The sequence below is a fragment of the Ammospiza caudacuta genome, chromosome 16 (genome assembly GCF_027887145.1).
Source record: "Ammospiza caudacuta isolate bAmmCau1 chromosome 16, bAmmCau1.pri, whole genome shotgun sequence".
Lineage (NCBI taxonomy): Eukaryota > Metazoa > Chordata > Aves > Passeriformes > Passerellidae > Ammospiza > Ammospiza caudacuta.
In genome coordinates, this window is record NC_080608.1 from 15428365 (window position 1) to 15446980 (window position 18616).

Here is an 18616-nt window from a genome sequence, read left to right on the forward strand (position 1 = left end):
CCCTGATCCAACCCTGGCTTGGATGGACAGCAATCCATGAGTGGGGGGTGGGAAAGGGGCAGGGGCGGGCAGTGGTGCGGGACGGAGCCTGCTCTGGGAACAGGTTCTGCCAGATCAGCCCCGAGGTGTCCAGCAGGGCCAGGGTGCTGCAGCCAACCTGCCTCTGCCCTGGGGAGGGCCAAGCATCCCCCTGTGCCGCTGCAAGGTCTGTGCTCTTGGCTCTGCTTGGTTCCCTGTTGCCTCTGGGCCATCCTGACAATGGCTCTACCACCCAAGGTGCCTCTGAGCCTTGCCAAGGGCATCTCTTGCCCACCAGCTCTGCGCACCATGTGAGGAGCTTGTGCTCAGGCAGCGGAAGGAGGGTCTCGGGTGGGCTGCGGAGGTGGAGCGTGGGGAGGGGCTGCAGCCTCGCTGCTCCGAGAACAAAGCCTGGCGGCGGTAGGCTCGGAGCTCCCACCACATCCCCGAGCAGTGTCCCACCACATCCACCCCCAAAGCCATCTGAGCCGCTTGTGGGGCGCCTGCCGCGGCCCCAGCCCCCGCGCTGGCCCCGGCAGCTGCTCCACAGCTGCTCCCAAACTCTCAGAGCCTCTAAGGGCGGCTCCGGCTCCGGCCTCGCTCGGAAATGCTGGTGTAAGGAGGGCGTGGGGGGAGCGGGCGGCACCGCCAGGGCCCGCGGCCCCTGTCCCGTGTCCCTCGGGGGTCATCCAGGGGCCTGAAGGGCTTGTCTTGGGACGGGCCACTCCACCAATATCCCCATCCTGCAGGAATCAGGCCCTGCGCGCTCTCCATTGCTGCTCTGGCACAGAGACCCCTCCAGCGCGGGGCTGGTCCGGGCTGGGGACAGTGCTGGGGACAGGGAATCGCTGCAGGACGTGGCTGGGAGCCCCTGCAGAGCCCTGCGCGGGTCAGTGCAAAACCAGCTGTGGGCTCACACTGAGACAAAACTCCTGGAAAAGGTGCTCTGAAAGGACCGGGGGGCTTGGGAGTGGTGGGGATAGAGGAGCAGATGGGCAGCAAAGAGGCCCCAAAGAGGCTCTGTCCACCGAGCCCTTGTGCAAGCAGCGAGGGCATGGCAGGGTGTGTAGGGCAAAGCCTGCGGTGTCCGTGTCCTTGGAGAGGAAACCTTGGACACGGGGGCCCGGTGTGGTAGCGGAGGGCACAGAAGCCAGGTGTGCCACGTCCTCTGGGTGTAGAGGACATGGGAAAGGGGAGAATATGGGAACGGAGAGGACCACCCAGCAGGAGGGTATCCAGAGTGCAAGTTCCCAGGAGGGGCAGCACAGGATGCGGGGACCCCAGGGCGGAGGAGAGCCCGGGATGCGAAATCCCCCGGCGTGCAGGTTCCCGGGAGGAGCCGAGCCGGGGTTCGGTGTCCCTGGGGCGGGGGCTGGCCCGGGGCGCGGTGCTGCGGGGGCAGAGCGGAGCCCGGGCTGCGGGATCCCGGGGGCGAGCCGTGCGCGGGGGCGGCGGGGCGGGGGTGATGCTGCTGCCCGCACCCCCGGGGTCCCGGCCCGGGCCGGGCGGCGCGGCCGGCGGGATGCCCTGGGGGCGCGGCGGGGGCGGGGGCCGGGCGGGGGGGCGGAGGGGAGGGGAGGGGGGCCGCCGTTCGCGGCGCTAGGACCGGGCGCGGCGGCGGGCGGAGCCTCCCCGCCGCTCGCCCCTCCGCCCGGCCGCTGCGGCAGTGTCTCGGAGGCGGGCAGGCGGCCGGTCCCTCCGGTCCCCCGGCAGCATCCCGGCCCCGCCATGGCTGGCGTCGGCTTCGCGGCGCACCGCCTGGAGCTGCTCGCCTCCTACCAGGACGTGATCGGCGAGGACAGCCCCACCGACTGGTGAGCGCGCCCGCCGCCGCCGCCCCTTTGTCCCCGCCGCCGCCGCCGCCCTTTGTGCACGGAGCCGCCCGGTAACACCGGCCGCTCCCCTAGCTGCGCCCCCCGCCGTCCCCGGGAGCCCCGGCACACAAAGGCGGGCGGGGCGGCGGGGGGTGTGCCCGGCTCGCCGCCCCCGGTGCCCGCACCTGCCCGCCGCACCGGGCCGGGGCGCGGTCCCCGCTTTGTCTGCGCCGGGCCGGCACGTGCGAGCGCCGGGACTCCCGGCACGGCCCGGTCCGACCCCGGCCGGGCAGCGAGAGCGGGGAGCGGGGCAATTCGCGCACGGCGGGGAGGGCCCGCCCCGTGGGGCTCCCCGGTGCTGGGCCCGGCACCGGGTCCTCGCCATTGTCTGGAGCAGGAGCCGCGGGCAGGGGCGCCCGGGGAACGGGGGATGGGGAGGGGATCGGGGCCCCGCAGCACGGCCCCGCTCCCGGCCGGTGCTGCTCCCGACCGGCTCCGCCGGTACCCCGGCAGCGGGCGGTCCCTCTGCCCGGCGGAGCGAGGCCTGAAGCCGCGGGGGCACCGAGCATCTCCCGCCGCTCCCGCTACCCTCCGATTCCCCCAAGCTCCGGGGCTGCCACATCCCGGGGGGTCGTGGTGTCGGCCCGGGATTGCCGGGCCGGGCCGGGGTTGCTGTTGAGCCGGGGAGGGGAGCGGCGCTCCCCGCTGGGATCCCCGGCTTCTCGCGCTGCCCGCGCCCCGCTGCGGGGCACCCGGTGTCGAGGCCGGCCGGATCCGGGCCCGCTGCAGGGAGCATCACCCGCTGCCAGCCCAGCCGCCTCTCCCAGCCCAGCCGGGTGCCGGAGGCTGGCGGGGACCATCTGCCCCGCCATCCCCTCCCTGCCCTCCAGGGCGCCTCTGTGCTGGGTGGGAGCGCTACCGGCGCGCCGGGGCGCATCGCGCTGGGCACAGCCGGGGCGCTGGGCAGGGCTGGGTGCATGCTGTGCATGATGCTTTTGGTGGGGGGCGGACGGAGGGGAGCTCTGTGCGCCCACCACCCAGTCAGGGCATCCGCCGCCCCTCCGGGATACACCCACCACCCATCCGGGGACTCCCACCTCCCAGCTGGGCTGCACCCACAGCCCAGCCCGTCACGCGTCTATCTCTAACCAGGTCCCTGCTCTCAGGACAGGGCTGTGTGGGCCCGGGCAGGTGCAGGTCCCCGCCAGTCCCTGGGGTCTCCGGAGGGCCCCACAGTCCCGCTGTCAGCCCAGGGGCGCTGTGGGCAGGCGCCGTGTGCGCTGCCGGCCAGGCGGCAGCTGTCAGCCCCGGGTACATCTCGCTTCCCGGCATCCGCTGCAAAGGAGCCGTCCCTGCCAAAGCTGCTGAGAGCAGCAGAATCGGTTCCCGGGAAGGCGAGTGCCGGTGGCGGCTCCCCCACGCACACCTCCAACGCTGATCCCGGCCGGGCAGCGATCCCCTGCCAATCCTACCCGTGGGGCTGACTTTGCTCCATCGTCCCCAGCTGCTCCACCGTGCCCAGCCGGTGCCCCATTGTCACCGGAGCGCCTGGCACTCAGTGCCTGCGGGAGCAGCCTCCCCGCTGCGGGGTGCGGGACGAGGGGTGATGCTGCTGGGGCTGCAAGGTGATGGGGACAGTGCCACGGGGAGGAGGGCCCGGCCTGGCCGACCTAGGGAGGACACTGTGCCAGAGCCTGGCCCTGGGCCGGAACCGGGGAATGCCGCGCTCATGTCCGGACGGGATCCCTCTGTTTAGTCTGGGATTTCCCCTGCTCCAGCCCGGTCTTGGAGGGTCCGAGCATCCCCTCCCCCTGCCCGGCCCCGCTAAGGCTGCTGGGGCCCATTACTCGATCGGAAAGGAATTCGGTGCTGCTTTCTGAGCACGCCGACTCCCTGGAGCTCCCAGCCACATTGGAAACACATGTGCCGGGGCTGGGGCGGGAGGCTGGGGCGATGTGACCCCTCCCTGGCCTGGCATGGGGGGTGGGCTGCCGCGGGAGCCCCGCTCTGGCACCCGGGGACGCTGCTCCGCCTGCTCCGGTGAGCAGCGGGGCCACGCCAGGGCACTGGGCTGAGGGCTCTGTGGCTGGGGTGATGAGGGATCCTCGGTGGAGCCCCCCGGCTGCAGGGAGCCCCCCCCGGGCTGCACGGGGCATCTCCACCCACGGGTGACCCACATACCTGGAGCCCGGGGGTGGGAAAGGGCTGAATGGTTTGGGTGGAGGGATTAAAACCCATGGAAGTGAGGTAAGCAATGCGTGATGCTGACAGCACCCGCTGTGACACAGCTGGTCCCCACTGCCAGGGGTTGTGGTGCTGCTGTTGGGCTCTGGGTCCCTGGGAGCACCCCTGGGGACGCTGCTGGCCCCAGCACGGCTTCCCTGTCTCCTGGAATGGAAACCTCCATCCTGGCATGGAGTCAGGCTGTGCTGCTGAGCTGTGTCCACAGCAAGCCCCATCTGCCCTGGGAGCACCTAGCAGCAGCCTTGTGCCCAGATACCACCGGGCATGGCCGTGTTCTGGGGAGGAAAAGCAGGCAGTGGGTGCCCCCAGCACCCACAGGGCTCCCCAGGCACTGATGCTGTGGCTTTGCCCTACTTCTTTTCTCCTGCCTGCTGCCAGCTGCATCCCACCCTGCCAGCTCCCTGCTTGCTGCCCTGGGCTCCCCCAAACTGCTGCCGTCCTCCCCCGTTCCGGGGGGCTCAGGGGCTGCATTTGCCACCCTTCCCTGTCACAGCCATCTCAGGCAGCACTTTGCAGCTGTTCCAGGCCTGGAAGTTGGCGCCGGCTGGGGCGGCCGATTAGCGGGATCGGGATGTGCGGATTAAAGTCAATCTTGTTGGTGCAATTATCTGCGGCTCCCTGCCAGGGGCTCGGGGAGGCAGAGGGAGGCCCTCTCTCTCTTAGGCACCTGCCTGCCTTCCCTTTGCTTTTTAGCTCCATCCAGGCCCTGTTTAGGGGGCGGCTCTGCCCGCAGGGACCCTCAATTCCTGTTCCCCGGGCTGTGGATTGAAGCTGCAGGCTGGAGCGAGGAGGGCTTTGCTCGGCTCAGCGGGGATTTGGGGCTCTGGGAAGCGCCGTGCGGGCAGCAGCAGCCGAGAGCTGCTGGGCAGAGCCGCCCACCCGCGGCGAGCGGGGCCGTGGGGATCCAGCACGGGCGGCCCCGGCGCTCCGGGCGCAGCGCGTGACGGTGGCGGGCAGGGTTGGGTGCCTGCCAGGCCCCGCAGGTCCCCGCTGCCTGCCTGCCTCCCCCGCTCCCCTCCACTAATCACCTCGTCATCGGGGCGAGCTGCATCCCAGCTGGGATGGGGGGGTTGCCATGGTGACGGAGGATGCTGGTTGCCTAGCGACATCCATCCCCTCGCCCACCCGCCCTGGACCAATTTGGCATGCGTGGTCCCCCCTCCGTGGCTGGCTGTGTGCCTCTGGGGAGGTGCTGGCTGCTGGGGGTCCCCGCGGAGCCCCCAGAGGGGCTGGCCAGGGCACGCTGGGAGCGACAGGGGGTTTCCCATCAGCTGGGAATGGTTTCCAAGGAACAGTCTCCATGACGGCCCCATCACACTCTGGCGGCTCATTGATTTGCTGCTGCTGGTGCTCCGGCGTCCTCCCCCAGCCTGGTGCCTGCTGGGCTGGTGGCTCACGCAGCCGGGCACGTGAGTGGGCCTGGGTCCTTACTGGGGCACAGGGTTGTCCCCAGACCTGGTCAGTAGCTGGAAGGGTCGTGAGGGGACAGGGATGAGTGAGCAAGTTGCTGTGGGACTGTGTTGGCTTGCAGCACAGCAGTCAGTGGGGCCCTGTGCCCAAGTGACTTTCTGTCCCCAAACCTGGGACCCTTCCCCACAGCTGCCACCAAGGGCTGGGGAATAGGCCCTGCCCCACATCCTGTCTGCCTTGCCTGGCAGTCTGGCTCTTGGTGCTGATGATGGACAAGGGTTGCTGTGGCTGTGTGCTGGTTTTGGGACAAGCAACCATGTCCCAGCACATACTCTGACCTCAATGTAAGCAGGATGGGGAGGCTGGGGGCTGCCCCACACTCCTCCTGGCTTTGGCTCACCCATGGTGTCTCCCCAGGGCCCTCTACACATATGAGGATGGCTCTGATGACCTGAAGCTGGCAGCATCAGGAGGTAAGGTCCTCTGTCCCCTCTGCCAGCTCACCTGTGCTGGTGTTTTCCCCGTCACCTGTTCCTGGTGCTGGGTGCACGTGGGCTGATGGTGCTGTGCCAGGTGGAGGTTTGCTGGAGCTTTCTGGCCACTTTGAGATCCAGAAGGTGATGTATGGCTTCTGCAGCGTCAAGGACCCGCAGGCCGTGCTCCCCAAATATGTCCTCGTCAACTGGGTGAGTCTGGGGACCCTGCTGAGGGGGGCTGTGCTGTGCCCACAGGGACATGGCTGGGTGTGAGGGAGCTGGCAGTGCCCAGGGGCTGTGGGTGCCCCACGGTCCTGCTGCCCTGCTGAGGTCAGTGGGGTGGGGATCACCCTGCTGCTCCTCTCAGCTCAGTCCCTCCCTGGCTGCCACAGGTGGGTGAGGACGTGCCGGACGCCCGCAAATGCGCCTGCGCCAGCCACGTAGCCAAGATCGCTGAGTTCTTCCAGGTGGGTGACGCTGGGGAGGGGGAAGATGTTGCCAGGGCACTGATGCTGAACCCTGATGGCTGCTTGCACCCCCCAGGGTGTCGATGTCATAGTCAATGCCAGCAGCGTGGAGGACATTGACCCCGGGGCCATCGGGCAGCGTCTCTCCAACGGGCTGGCCCGTGTCTCCAGCCCGGTGCTGCACCGCCTGCGGCTGCGCGAGGACGAGAACGCCGAGCCCGTGGTAACGTCCCCACGGCAGCGCTGGGGATGCTGCTGGGGCTGGGGCGTCCCTCCTGCCCAGGGCTCCTGTGTGCCACAGCCCCATGTTCCCCTTTACTGTTATCCCCATCACTGATCCCAGCCCCTCCATCCCCTCGCCTCTCCTCCATCCAGGGCACCACTTACCAGAAAACCGACGCCACCGTGGAGATGAAGCGGCTCAACCGGGAGCAGTTCTGGGAGCAGGCAAAGGTGGGTACGGAGGGACACCCCAGGGAGAGGGGTGAGCTGCTGATGGGCAGCCCCCTCATTGATCCCCCACACCAGAAAGAGGAGGAATTGCGTAAGGAGGAGGAGAGGAAAAAGGCCCTGGATGCCCGGCTGCGGTTCGAGCAGGAGCGGATGGAGCAGGAGCGGCTGGAGCAGGAGGAGCGGGAACGGCGCTACCGGGAGCGCGAGGAGCAGATCGAGGAGCACAGGCACGGCTGGGGGCGGGTGGGATGTGGGTATGGGGTGGATGCACAGCTGGGGTTGGGTGGGATGTGGTACAGGATGGCTGCACATCTGGGATTGGGTGGGATGTGGTATGGGATGGCTGCACAGCTAGGGTCAGGTAGGAGGATGTGGTACGGGATGGCTGCACACCTGGGATCGGGTGGGATGTGGGTATGGGATGGCTGCACACCTGGGTTCGGGTGGGATGTGGGCACAGGATGGCTGCTGTGCTGTGAGTGGCTGGCTGGGCACATGGGTGTCCCTCACAGGCTGGGGTTGGGACAGGGGCTGGCAGGAGCCGATGCCCAGCGCCTCTCCCGTTTCCCCGTTGCAGGAGGAAGCAGCAGAGCTTGGAGGCGGAGGAGGCCCGGCAGCGCCTGAAGGAGCAGTCCATCTTTGTGAGTGCCCCCGGTGCCAGGATCAGGGGCAGGGCTGCCACTGGCATTACCCCAGGGAAGGGCTTTCCCCAGCTGGGTGCCCAGGCTGGGAGGTGATGCTGTGTCTCTTCCCAGGGGGACCAGCAAGACGAGGACGACAGGCAGCAGTTTCGGAAATCGGAGTCAGAGGTGGAGGTGAGTGTGGCGATGGCCGTGCCCGGTGCTGTCCTCCCTCCCCATTCAGCAGTGCCCACAGCTAGATGGGAATGAATGAAGCTGTGGGATGCAGGGAGGGTGGTCCCACAGCCCCACAGCCCCGGAGCAATGGGGCTCAGCCTCCCCTGTCCCCACAGGAGGCTGCTGCCATCATCGCTCAGCGGCCTGACAACCCCCGGGAGTTCTTCAAGCAGCAGGAGCGGGTGGCATCAGGCAGCAGTGATGCTGTGTCACCAGGCAGCCACAGGACAGGTGAGGGGCTGTGGGGGGCTGTGGGCGCAGGGGTGGGCACCAGGACACCAGGGCACAGGTGAGTGAACTGCAACAGCTCAGATTGCAGTGGGATATGGAAAGACCAGGGATGCAATGTGGGGAGGGGGTGTACCCTCTGCCATCACTGGCACTGTGGTTCTGGGTGCCAAGGGTATGAGGATGGCAGGGGACATCCTGCTCTGCTGTGCCACCATCACTGCCACCATCACCGCCACTGCCACTGCACCTCACGTGGCCCCTGCAGCTGGGGCAGCTTGTCAGGGGCTGGATGTCAGGTTTGTCTTCAGCAAAACAGGGCTCACCCTGCTCCCTGCTGGGTGTTGTCCACTCGCCTGTCACAGCACTGTGCCCACAGCCAAGCTGGAAGTGTGGTTGGTGTGTACGGGTGGGCAACTGGAGGTCTGGGGACGACTTGGGAATACATCCCATGGTGACAGCCAAAAAGGACAGGAGAGAGTGAGGGAGATGAGGGTGCTCAGCATGCTGCCAGCTGGCAAGGAGAGCCCCATGGAGCAGCTGGGCTGCGCACAGTGTGAGATCCAGCGCTGAGACTCCTTTTGTGCATCCAGGGAAGGACTGTCTGTCCTGGGGGTGCCTCCAGCCATGGGGCCGTGTCATGGTGCTGTGCTGGGGAGCTGTGCCATGAGCTGTGCTGGGAGGGAGCCTGTGCCGTGTGTTCTTGTGTGCCATGCCATGGGTTGTACCATGGGTTGTGCCGTGGGCTGTGCCATGGGGATGTGCTGTGGGTTGTGCCATGGTGCTGTGCCATGGGGCAGTGCTGTGGGTCGTGCTGTGGTCTGTGTGTTCTGGCTGTGCCGTGGTTGTGCACAGGTTCACGCTGTGGGGCTGTGCTGTGGCTGAGCAGATAGTTGGTCCCACAGCCGTGTCCTGGCCTTTCTCCCCACCTGGCCAGGCAGTGCTGCCTCACGTCCTTCTGTCCTGCTGCCTTTCCATCCTCTTGTCCTGCCACTCTCCCACCATGCTGCCTTCCACCCTGCTGTGCTCCCATCCCGGTGCCCTGGTGCTCCAGCCCCGCCACGACCGCGCTGAGCAGGGACTGACCCATCTCTTTGCTCTCTCTCTCTCTCTTTCTCCGTCCGTCCGTCTGTCTGTCTGTCTCTCTCTCACAGGTCGTCTGCACTGTCCTTTCATAAAGACAGCTGACAGTGGGCCACCATCTTCCTCCTCCTCCTCCTCCTCCCCCCCACGGACCCCCTTCCCCTATATCTCCTGCCACCGCACTCCAAATCTCTCCTCTTTCTTCCCATGTAGGTAGCTGGGAGCTCCCGGGCGCAGCTCCGGGGGTCGAGCCGGGGGCCCCACAGCCCACGCACCCCACGGCACACCGGAGCGGCAGCGGAGGCAGCACGGGCACCCCAGGGGAACAGGCATCCCAGGGGAATGGGCACCCCCAGGGGAATGGGCACCCCGAGGGAAATGGGCACCCCGAGGGGACCGTGCCCCTGCTGGGGCTGACCCCATGCTGGTCCCTGTGCCCCTGGGAGGGGGGACATAGGGCAGGCTGTGCCCATGGGGCAGATGGGGACAGGGTAGAGCTGTGCCTGGGGAGGTGATGGTCCACACTGGGATGGGAGGCACTATGCCTATGGAGTAGAGTGGGCACAGGGCAGCTCTGCCCATGGAACGGCAGAGGGTAGGACAGCTGTGCCCTGTATCCATGCAGTGCTCATGGGCAGGGTCAGGCAGCGTGCCAGAATCACGTGCTGATGGGGCAGAAGGGAAAGGGACACCTCTGCTGCCCTGCACCAAGCAGGTCTGTGCCCATGGGGCAGCATTAGGCAGTGTGGAAAAGGCAGTGCCCAGGATCATGTGAGGCTGTGCCAGTGGGGCAGAAGGGCATGGAACAGCTGTGCCATGGGCAGGACTGCAAGATTGTCCACAAAACAGCGTGGAATGGAAAAGGCTGAGCCCAGGAATGTATGCGGCTGTGCCAATGGGGCAGAAGGGGCCAGGCGGTTGCAGGGCTGTGCCCCCACAGGCACAGCTGACAGGGCACAGAGCTGTGCCCACAAAAGCTGTGCCAGGGCGCAGCTGAGTGACACGTGGGCAGAGCCAGTGTGCAGCACGGCAGGTGTGGGGCTGCCTGTCCCCTTGCCCAGCAGATGTGGGGGCTGAAACTCACGGGGATGGTGGGGACACCTGTAGGGCACATGGTGCTTGCTGCACCCATAGGAGCCTCCACCCCACCACGCAGAGGGGACGAGGTGGTGGCAGGTACACAGCGATGTGCACCGTGACGTGCACTCTGCAGCGCACGGCTGGGTCCGTGAGGGGCAGGAGCAGCGCTGGGGCTCTGGTTCCCCCCTCAGTGCGGGCAGACCCCCACGCCAGCCCATCTCCTTGTCTGCAGGCAGCCAGTCGGACGCCTTCCGCAAGGCCTCGGCCGCGGGCTGCAGCCCCTGCGAGCCCAGCCCGGCCGCCTCGCCCCCGGGGCCCCGCGCGCCCGCGGAACCGACGCCGGCAACGCCCAAAGGTGGGCGCAGGGCTGGCACTGCCCCCCTGCCTGGGCTGCCGGGAGCAGCCCCACTGCAGCCCCTGGGCTCTGCTGCAGCCCCGCCAGTCGTGCTTGCATGGCTCGCTGCATCCCTGGCTTGGTGCATCCCTAGCTCGCTGCATCCCTGGCTTGGTGCATCCCTAGCTCGCTGCATCCATGGCTCAGTGCATCCCTGGCTCGGTGCATCCCTGGCTCGGTGCATCCATGGCTCGGTGCATCCATGGCTCGGTGCATCCCTGGCTTGGTGCATCCATGGCTCGCTGCATCCCTGGCTCGCTGCATCCCTGGCTCGCTGCATCCATGGCCTGGTGCATCCATGGCCTGGTGCATCCCTGGCTCGGTGCATCCATGGCTTGGTGCATCCATGGCTCAGTGCATCCATGGCTTGGTGCATCCATGGCTCAGTGCATCCGCGCTGTCCTGCCCACATCCCTTGGCACATCCCGCCTGCCCTTGCCGTGTCCCACAGTCCATCCCTGCTGCAGCCCCCTCGGCTAAGCTGCAGCCCCTCAGCTGCCCTTGCATGGCTCAAGGATGCATCCCTACTGCAGCACCCGCAGCTGCCCTTGCATGGCTCGGTGCATCTGTGCTGCCCCATCTGCCTCCCTCGGCGCATCCCGCCTGCCTCTGTTGCGCCCCCAGCTCATCCCCGCCGTCCCTGCTGCTCCGTGCCGCTGCATCCCCGCTGCATCCCCGCCGCCTCTGCTGCATCCCCCAGCGCAGCCCCACCATCATTGCTGTATCCCCACCGCCTCCAATGCATTCTCTAATGCCAGTGCATCTCTGCTGCACCCCACACCATGCATTCCCCCACTTCCAGTGCATTCCCCCTGCTGCACCCCCCAGTGCAGCCCTGCTGTCTCTGCTGGGTCCCCCACGGCGATGCTGCCCAAACTGCGCCGTCCTGCCCTATGCCCTTTCCAGGGCTGCTGAATCCCTCTGGATGTCCCCTCTGCCCCACTGCGTCCCCAGGAAACCCCAGCCAGCTCTGCTGCTGTCGCTGTGTGTCCCTGTTGCGTTCCCACTGGCCCCTTGGCATCCTCTGGTGCATCCCACTTTCCCTTCTGCATCTTCCCAGGGCACCTCTCCTGTTCCCTCCCTTTCTGCCTCCCTGCCACTCCCCAGGGGATCACCTTGTCCCTCCCCATGTCCCCTCACTCCCCAGTGCACGCCACAATCCCCTCCCTGCCCAGCCAACCCCACCCATCCCTGCAGCATTCCCCGTACTGTGCCCAGTCCAAAGGACTCCAAATCCCCCTGAGCTGCATCCCTGTCCCCGGGTGACCCCCAGCCCTGGACGAGGTTTTCTGTCCCCACTGACTCGTGTCCCCTCCTTGCAGAGTCCCCCAGCCCCAGCGCACAGGAGCCCGGGCCAGCCACGCCCGAGCAGCACTGGCCCTTCCCGGGGCCCGAGGACAAGGCCACCGAGCCCCCCGGGGACGAGCCCAGCCCCAGGCCAGTGTGGACAGAGGGGGGTGATGCCCTGGGGGACCTGGTGACCCTGGAGCCCACCGAGCCCTCCCTGCCACCCGTGGCTGACGAGCCCCAAACTGGGGAAGCCCCCGAAGCCCCCAACCCCGAGAGCCTCATCGACCTGTGGCAGAGCGACAGCGACGGGGTGGCTCCCCCAGCTGCCTGGCCCCTGCCTGCTGCCCCCGTCCCCGAGACACCCCCGGCCATGCTGCCCGAGGAGGGGACCTTGCTGAGCCTGGACGAGCTGCCCGAGCCCCCTGCCACCTTCTGCGACGCGGAGCAGGAGGAGGAGGATGAGGAAGAGGCAGCTGGCGAGGGGGAGCCCCAGTCCCAGGATCTGGGCTGCCAGCACACGCCCCAGGAAGACACCCAAGAGGACACCCCGGGCCGAGAGACGCCCCCCATCACCAATGGGGAGATGGCCCCCAAGGATGGGACACCGGGCCGTGGGGAGCAGGTGAGCATCACTTGTGGGGAGAGCTCAGGGGGTGATGGGGGCTGGGGGGGTCCTGACAACCTGCCCCCACCCCCCCAGGCCAGCGAGGGCTACTTCAGCCAGTCCCAGGAGGAGGAGGTGCCCCCCACCGAGGAGCTGTCGGCCAAAGCCCCCCAGCCCGTCTTCTACAACAAGCCCCCAGGTGAGTGAGGGCAGCGAGGAGGGGGCGCCTGTCCCTCTCTGGGGCGCCCCGAGCCGTGCTGACCCCTCTCGCTGTCCTGCAGAGATCGACATCACGTGCTGGGACGCAGACCCTCTGCCCGAGGAGGAGGAGAGCTTTGGGGGGGCCCTGTAAGGCGGGGCCCCGCTGCCGGCACGGGCAGCCCGGCCCGGCGGGGCACGGGGGGGCTGCAGCCGGGGGCCGGGCCCCCCTCACCCCTCGGGGCCCCGCAGGATGAGGCCTCCAGGTGGCGGCCGCCCCGCTGCAGCCCCGCCCCGGGGCGCCTTTTACAGCCCCCCCTTGTCCTCCTCTCTTTTTTAAGTTGTCGGTAGGAGCCGTGTCAGCCCCCCAGCCCTCCCTTAGCAGCCCCCCCCCGATACCCCCCCAGCGCCCCTTTTGGGGGGGACGACACACGCTCGCATCCCCTGCCCGGCTGTGGGACAGGGTCCTCGTTCTCTTCGTGCCCCCCCCGGGAGCCCCCCCAGTACTTTGCACGAGTTCAAGGAAAAAAAAAAAAAAAAAAGAAATAATAATAATAATAAATGAATATGGCAATAAAGTGACCCGAGCGAGGCAAGGCTGCGGCCAGCGGCGTCCCCCCCACCCCAAACCCCGGCAGGGAGCTGATGTGGGGGCTTTTACCCCTTCCCCACTCCTTCTTTGCTGGGAGCCCCGTCCTCCCCTGCTTGGCCCCTGCTTGGCCCCTCTCCCCCCATTCCCCCCGGAAACTTTTTGGAAAGCACAAGTTCTGTACCGGCGGTGTGCTCATGTCTGTTAATAAATAAAGCGTCTCCCACGGGGGCTGCAGCCTGCTGGGGCGGCACGGAGGGCTGGGAATGGGGCTGGGGGGGGGGGTGGCTACGGCTGCCTTGGTTGGGGAGGGGGCGGTCCCACCATGCCAGCCCGCCAGGAGGCAAACCCGAGCCACAAACTTTTATTCTCAAACTGTAACAAACAAAAAATTTAAGAAACAAGAGCAGAGTCCGGGTCCCCAGCGCCCCCGGCCATGGGGGGGCCGGCGGGGGCCAGACGGGGAACCAGCCCCTTCCGCGCCGGCGGCGATGGCCCGCGCCGGGGCGGGTGTCCCTGGGGTGACACGAGCAACCGAGACCCCCCCGCCCCCCAGGCGCACGGCAAGGTCCGGGCATCCCCCGCGGCCGCCGTTAGACAGCGGTAGTCCTGCCGAAGAGGGGCATGGAGACCGGCAGGTGCCAGGGTCCCGTCTCGTAGGTGTCCCTGCTGCTGAGCTCCGAGTCCGTCCAGCTGGGAAACATGCGTGGGGAGCATTCCTGCTGCAGGTAGAGGTCCGGGCAGGCAGGGCCGGGGCTGGCCGAGCGGGGCAGGTGCAGCGCTGACCCGTAGCCGGCGTCCAGGAAAAGGGGTTTGTAGCTGGGAGGCTGCTCCTGCTTCTCCAGCCGCTCATGGCTCAGGAAAGGGGCGTTGATTTTGCGGTAGAGCCCCCGCGTGTCCATCAGCACCTCGCTGTATGGCGGGGGGGGCTCCGCCATCAGCAGCGCCTCCTCATAGCACGGCGGCTTTGACAGGTCTGACTCTGCAAGGCAAAGCCCCCCCCGGACCCCTGCTGCCGTCAGCGCTGCGCCCCGGCTCTCGCGTCGTATCCCCCCCAACACCGGGGGAGGCCCGTGCTCCGGGGATGCGAGAGCCCCTCCCTGCTCCTTACCGTGCCGGCAGCTCCAGGGCCGGGGGGGCGGGATGTGGTGGGGGTGGTGATGGTGATGGTGGGGCTCGAGGCGGAGGCGGTGGGGAATGGCGATGCCGGGGGGGCTGCCCCCGTAACCCTCGTAGTGCAGCGGCTCCATCTCCAGCGCGCGCAGGCTCTGCTCCCGCAGCCGCTCCTCCTGCTGCCGCTTCACCCGCCGCCGCAGGTAGCTGCAGAAGCAGCACAGCAGCACGATGAGGCCCCAGATGAGCCAGAAGCCCGCGAAGCAGGTGAGGAAGGTGTAGGTGCCCTGGGACATCACCATCTTGGCAGCCGGCCCCGGGGGGAAGGCCCCCGCCTCTCTCCCTGCCCTCGGGATGGGGGACGGGATGCTCAGGGCGGCGGCAGGGTCAGGGAGGACCCGAAGCTGTCAGGGCCGCCGAGGGCATCTCCCCGGGCCGTGCCCGGCGCCGTCTCCTGTGGCCCGCGGGCGAGCCTGCCGTCAGGGGTCCGTCCTCGCCATGGAGCTGGGGGGGGCCGGAGCGGGCGGGTCAGGCCTGGGTGCGCCGGGCGGGCGGCGGGGCGGGGGGCCGGCGGGGCGGGCGGCGGGGGGACGGGGCTGCCGGGGTCCCGCTGCCCATCGCTGGGGGGGGACCGCCGGGGTGGGGGCCCTGCAACGAGACAGACGCGAGCGTGAGCGACACGGAAACGTGGACGCCCTGTTCCCATGGTGACTCGCTCCACATGCGCCGCAGCGCCCGCAGCCAGGGGGAACCGTGCCTGGCACCCCGTGCACCCCCCGCCATCCATCACCCCCATGGAAGCAAACCCCCAGAATCACCCACGGCACTGCTGGGACCCTGGGGTGGGAGACGGATGCTGTGGTACCACAGCATCATCTGAAGATCATGATCTGAAGATCACGGGTGAATTACTGCTTCAGGGGGGCCACCATGGATCCCCTTCTCCTGCCCACCCGGTGCACCCTAGATTGCTGCTGAGCCAGGCAGCTCATCCCTGTGCTGGCACACATGGTGGTGCCCTGGGGAGCAGGAGGGACGAGCAGCGGTGCCGGGTGCCTGCGGCACGTGGCGCTGGCAGGAACACGTGCACCGAAGCCATCGCTGGCCTCGCAGGCACTGGGGATGGCGGCACCCCAACACAGCAATGCAGGGCCAGGCGTGGTGGCGATGGGAACCATCACCTTTGCCCTTTAGGCAGGGTGACAGCTCGCTCACATCCAGCCAAGCATCAAATGTCCAGGGTGTTGGCCAGGGGCAGGTCTGCTCCTCAGCGAGCGGCGAGCAGCACCCATGGGTGCTCACAGGCAGGCACATAAGCGCCCGTCAGGATTCTCATTATCGGGGTGTGGGAGAAAACGGGCTCGGCTGCAGGGAGGAGGGTGAGCCTGGAGGAGCGTCCAGGGCTGGGTGATCACGGTGACACCACCGCTCCCTCGGAGCAGGGCGAAGGGGCGTGGGCAGCTCCATCCATCACCCCGCAGGGCCGCGCTGCCGGCCAGGGATCACGGCAGGGCCACCGAGGCTGAGGGTGCCGGCGGGGCCGGAGGGCCGAGCCCGGCGGAAGGAAGAAACGATGGGGAAGGAAGGAGCCGGGGGCCCTGACCGCGCTCCGGCGGGCAGCGGGGGCTGCTCCATCAAGCAGACAAACGCGTGGGCTGAGGCAGCGCCGGGATGTGGGGCTGTGGGGAGGGGGTGCCCTGGCTGGGGCCAGCTCGGCTCGAGCAGCGCTCGCCACATCGGCTGCAACAGGCTACGCGCCGGCAGCCCGGGCATCCCCGGGGAGGAGAGGTACCGTGCGGGAAGGGCCGCGGGTCGAGCCCCGGGATGACGGCCGGGGAACACCGGGAAGCGGTGCAGGGCGGGCTGGCGGCGCCGCGGACCGGGGGCGTTCGCAGCTGGGGCGTGCGGGGGGAGCGGGGCTGCCGAGGACGTGCGGGCTGGGGGAGGAGCGGGGCCGGGCTGGAGACACTCACGCCGGGCGGAGAGCGGAGCGGCCGCCGAGCCGGGCCCCGCCGGTAGCCCCGGGCCGCCCCGCTGCCCCCGGCCGCGGCCTGGGCCCCGCTGCCCGCGCCGCATCGCTGCCCGCTGCCTCCGCGGAGAGGGTGACACCCCGGCGGGGAACCTCCCCGCTCCCCGCGCGGGGCGCGGCACCCCTTCCTCATCCTCATCATCCTCCTCCTCCCCCGGGGCGCGCGCCCGCCGGGGCCGGACCGGAGAGGCGCGCCCCGGTACGCGCCGCGCGCCCCCGCCGCGGCCCCCGGTGGCGACGGCCCCGCGCGCCCCCGCCCCGGCCCCGCTGCCCCCGCACCGCGCAACAGGCGGAGGCGCCGCGCCCGCTCCCTCCGCGGCTCCCGTTACCGGCGGCGGCGGCGCACGTGGCTCAGGCGGCGGGCGGCGGCTCCATCGGGCGGCGGGGGAGGGGGCCCGGTGCGCGCCCGGTGCGCGGCGCCGCCGCCGCCTCCCGGCGCTGCCTTTGTCTCCGGTGAGCGCTCCCGCGCCGCCGCCGCGCGCCGCCCCGCCCGCCCGGGCTCCCGCCCCGCCGCTCCGCCCCGCCCTCGGCTCGGGGAGGGATCCGCGGGCTCCCCGCACCCCCCGCCCCGGGACCCGCCGCCGCTCGGGGGCCACCGGCTGGGCTCCCGTACTGCCAAGGGAATCCCCCCGCTCCGGCCCCGGGGGAACGGCGGCGGGATCCCGGTGCCGAGAGGGCCGGGGCATCCCCGGGGGTGGCCGCGGGAGCCCCACCGGGCGCGGGCCGGGGATTCCCGGGTAGCGGCTCCTGGTCTGGGCGGGGTGAGGGCCCTGCGATGCCCGCTGGGGTGGTGCCACGGGCTCCCACGGTCGGTGGCCCTGCACTCGCCCTGGAGGTGCCCTGGAGGTGCTGCCACCCGTTTCCGCAGTGCCATCCCCAGCCTCCTCAAGGGGTGACAATGGCGTGCTCCCGGGGTGACGGCCAGCACAGCAGGGCCACAGGCAGGGGAGGGCAGCACGGCTGCTGGCAAGAGCTGAACGGCCCCTGCACAGCCCAGCTGGGCACTGCAGTGACACTCGGGGCTCTGCAGGGCAGCGGCGCCAGCCTGGCCCCAGAACAGCGAGGGACCGAAATGGCACTGGGTGTCCTGGGGTCACCCCGCACCCTTGGGTGCCATACCCCCAGGCAGACCCCTCGTCAGCCTGGACTGGCAATTGTCCCTGAGCTAGGGCTCCCCCAGGCACTGCCATCGGGTGTTTGTCACAGCTCTTCTCTGCTGTAACTGCGGCCGGTGGTCGTGGCCCCCATGGGACACCGCTCTGGCTCCTTCGGGCTGCACCGAACTTGGGGTCGAGTCCCGCCGTCCCTTCGCTGTGCCCTGGGCCGTGCCAGGAGCGAGGCAGAGCGGTTTTGGGGGAGATGTGCCAGCTGCGGGTGGGTGATGGGTGTGGGTGCCCCTGCAGGCCGTGACCCCGGCGCCGTTTCCTCCCGTGGGCAGGGTGGCAGGCGCCCGCTGCGGCGGCACACACGGCGCATTGTTCCGCCGGGGGCCGCCCGCAAGGATTTCCTCCATCCCGGCCAGGGTGACCCGGGCACTCCGGGCGCTGGCAGCCCTCTCCACCGCAGCTGGGCACGGCGGCTCCGGTGTCCGGCTCGGCCCGAGCGCCCCGCCCGCAGCAGGGCCGCAGCGTCCCCCGGCCCCTCGGCTCTGGCCCCGACTCACCTTGCTGGAACTCAGCTCCTGCGATCCGACCTCACAGCGCGGCCACGGCAGCCGGGCTCTGCCGGCTCGGTGCTTGTGCGGGTGCCCCAGCAGCATCCAGGGCGGGCAGGGGGCTGCGGCCATACGGGGGGGCCGGGGTGGTCCCTTCAGGCATGGGGACCGCAGGGACGGGGGGCACGGCGGGGCCCACGAGCATCCTCAGGGCAGGGCAGGGGCGGGCGAAGGGAGCCGGGCCTCCGGCCCCGCCAGCGCCGGGGGCCGGGAGCTGCCTTCCCCTTCCCCTTTCCCTTCTCCCCTCGGCAGCGGGGGGAGGCAGGCGGGGGAGCGCTCCCCGAGCCACATGGTGGGCTGGAGGAGGAGCCGTTGCCCAGGCAACAGCTGAGAGCATCCTTCACCCCTGAAAATGGTGTGCGGAGCTGCTGCCACAGCCCCACAGCGCGGGGCAGTGCTCAGGACCCTCACAGCTCTCCTGTGTCCACAGGGTCCAGATGCACCCACTCCAGCTCTGGACACACACCAGCATCCCCTCACCGGCGTGCTGCTACACCCATCAAGGACAGGGATGGGGATGAGACACCCCCCAAGTGCTGGAGCACCACTGGGCAG

The 18616-nt window shown here is 69.2% G+C and overlaps 3 protein-coding genes across 6 annotated transcripts; 1 reads left to right on the forward strand and 2 right to left on the reverse strand.

Annotated features, from left to right (window-relative positions):
• Positions 1 to 1602: 1602 nt before the first annotated feature.
• On the forward strand, positions 1603 to 13393 carry DBN1 (drebrin 1). 2 transcript variants are annotated; one of them, XM_058815253.1, is made up of 15 exons: positions 1603 to 1832; positions 5904 to 5959; positions 6060 to 6172; positions 6355 to 6429; positions 6506 to 6652; positions 6805 to 6882; positions 6958 to 7109; positions 7460 to 7523; positions 7638 to 7697; positions 7856 to 7970; positions 9122 to 9259; positions 10363 to 10485; positions 11847 to 12436; positions 12515 to 12617; positions 12700 to 13393. In XM_058815253.1, exons 1-15 carry the CDS (start codon positions 1747 to 1749, stop codon positions 12768 to 12770), a joined length of 1971 nt encoding a protein of 656 aa, XP_058671236.1. In that variant the 5' UTR covers positions 1603 to 1746; the 3' UTR covers positions 12771 to 13393. The 2 variants fall into 2 exon arrangements, with proteins under 2 accessions (XP_058671236.1, XP_058671237.1); XM_058815254.1 differs by lacking the exon at positions 9122 to 9259 and having other exon boundaries at positions 1606 to 1832.
• A 229-nt stretch (positions 13394 to 13622) lies between these two features.
• On the reverse strand, positions 13623 to 18245 carry PRR7 (proline rich 7, synaptic). Of its 3 annotated transcripts, none has more exons than XM_058815658.1 (3): positions 18011 to 18245; positions 14317 to 14966; positions 13623 to 14187 (listed from the first exon to the last, which is right to left on the reverse strand). In XM_058815658.1, exons 2-3 carry the CDS (start codon positions 14618 to 14620, stop codon positions 13799 to 13801), a joined length of 693 nt encoding a protein of 230 aa, XP_058671641.1. In that variant the 5' UTR covers positions 14621 to 14966; positions 18011 to 18245; the 3' UTR covers positions 13623 to 13798. The 3 variants fall into 3 exon arrangements, with proteins under 3 accessions (XP_058671641.1, XP_058671640.1, XP_058671639.1); XM_058815657.1 differs by having other exon boundaries at positions 13623 to 14214; XM_058815656.1 differs by having other exon boundaries at positions 13623 to 14966.
• On the reverse strand, positions 14706 to 17221 carry LOC131564625 (basic proline-rich protein-like). Its single transcript, XM_058815141.1, has 6 exons — positions 16908 to 17221; positions 15793 to 16716; positions 15272 to 15434; positions 15137 to 15194; positions 14887 to 14966; positions 14706 to 14822 (listed from the first exon to the last, which is right to left on the reverse strand). Exons 1-6 carry the CDS (start codon positions 17219 to 17221, stop codon positions 14706 to 14708), a joined length of 1656 nt encoding a protein of 551 aa, XP_058671124.1.
• Positions 18246 to 18616: the final 371 nt, after the last annotated feature.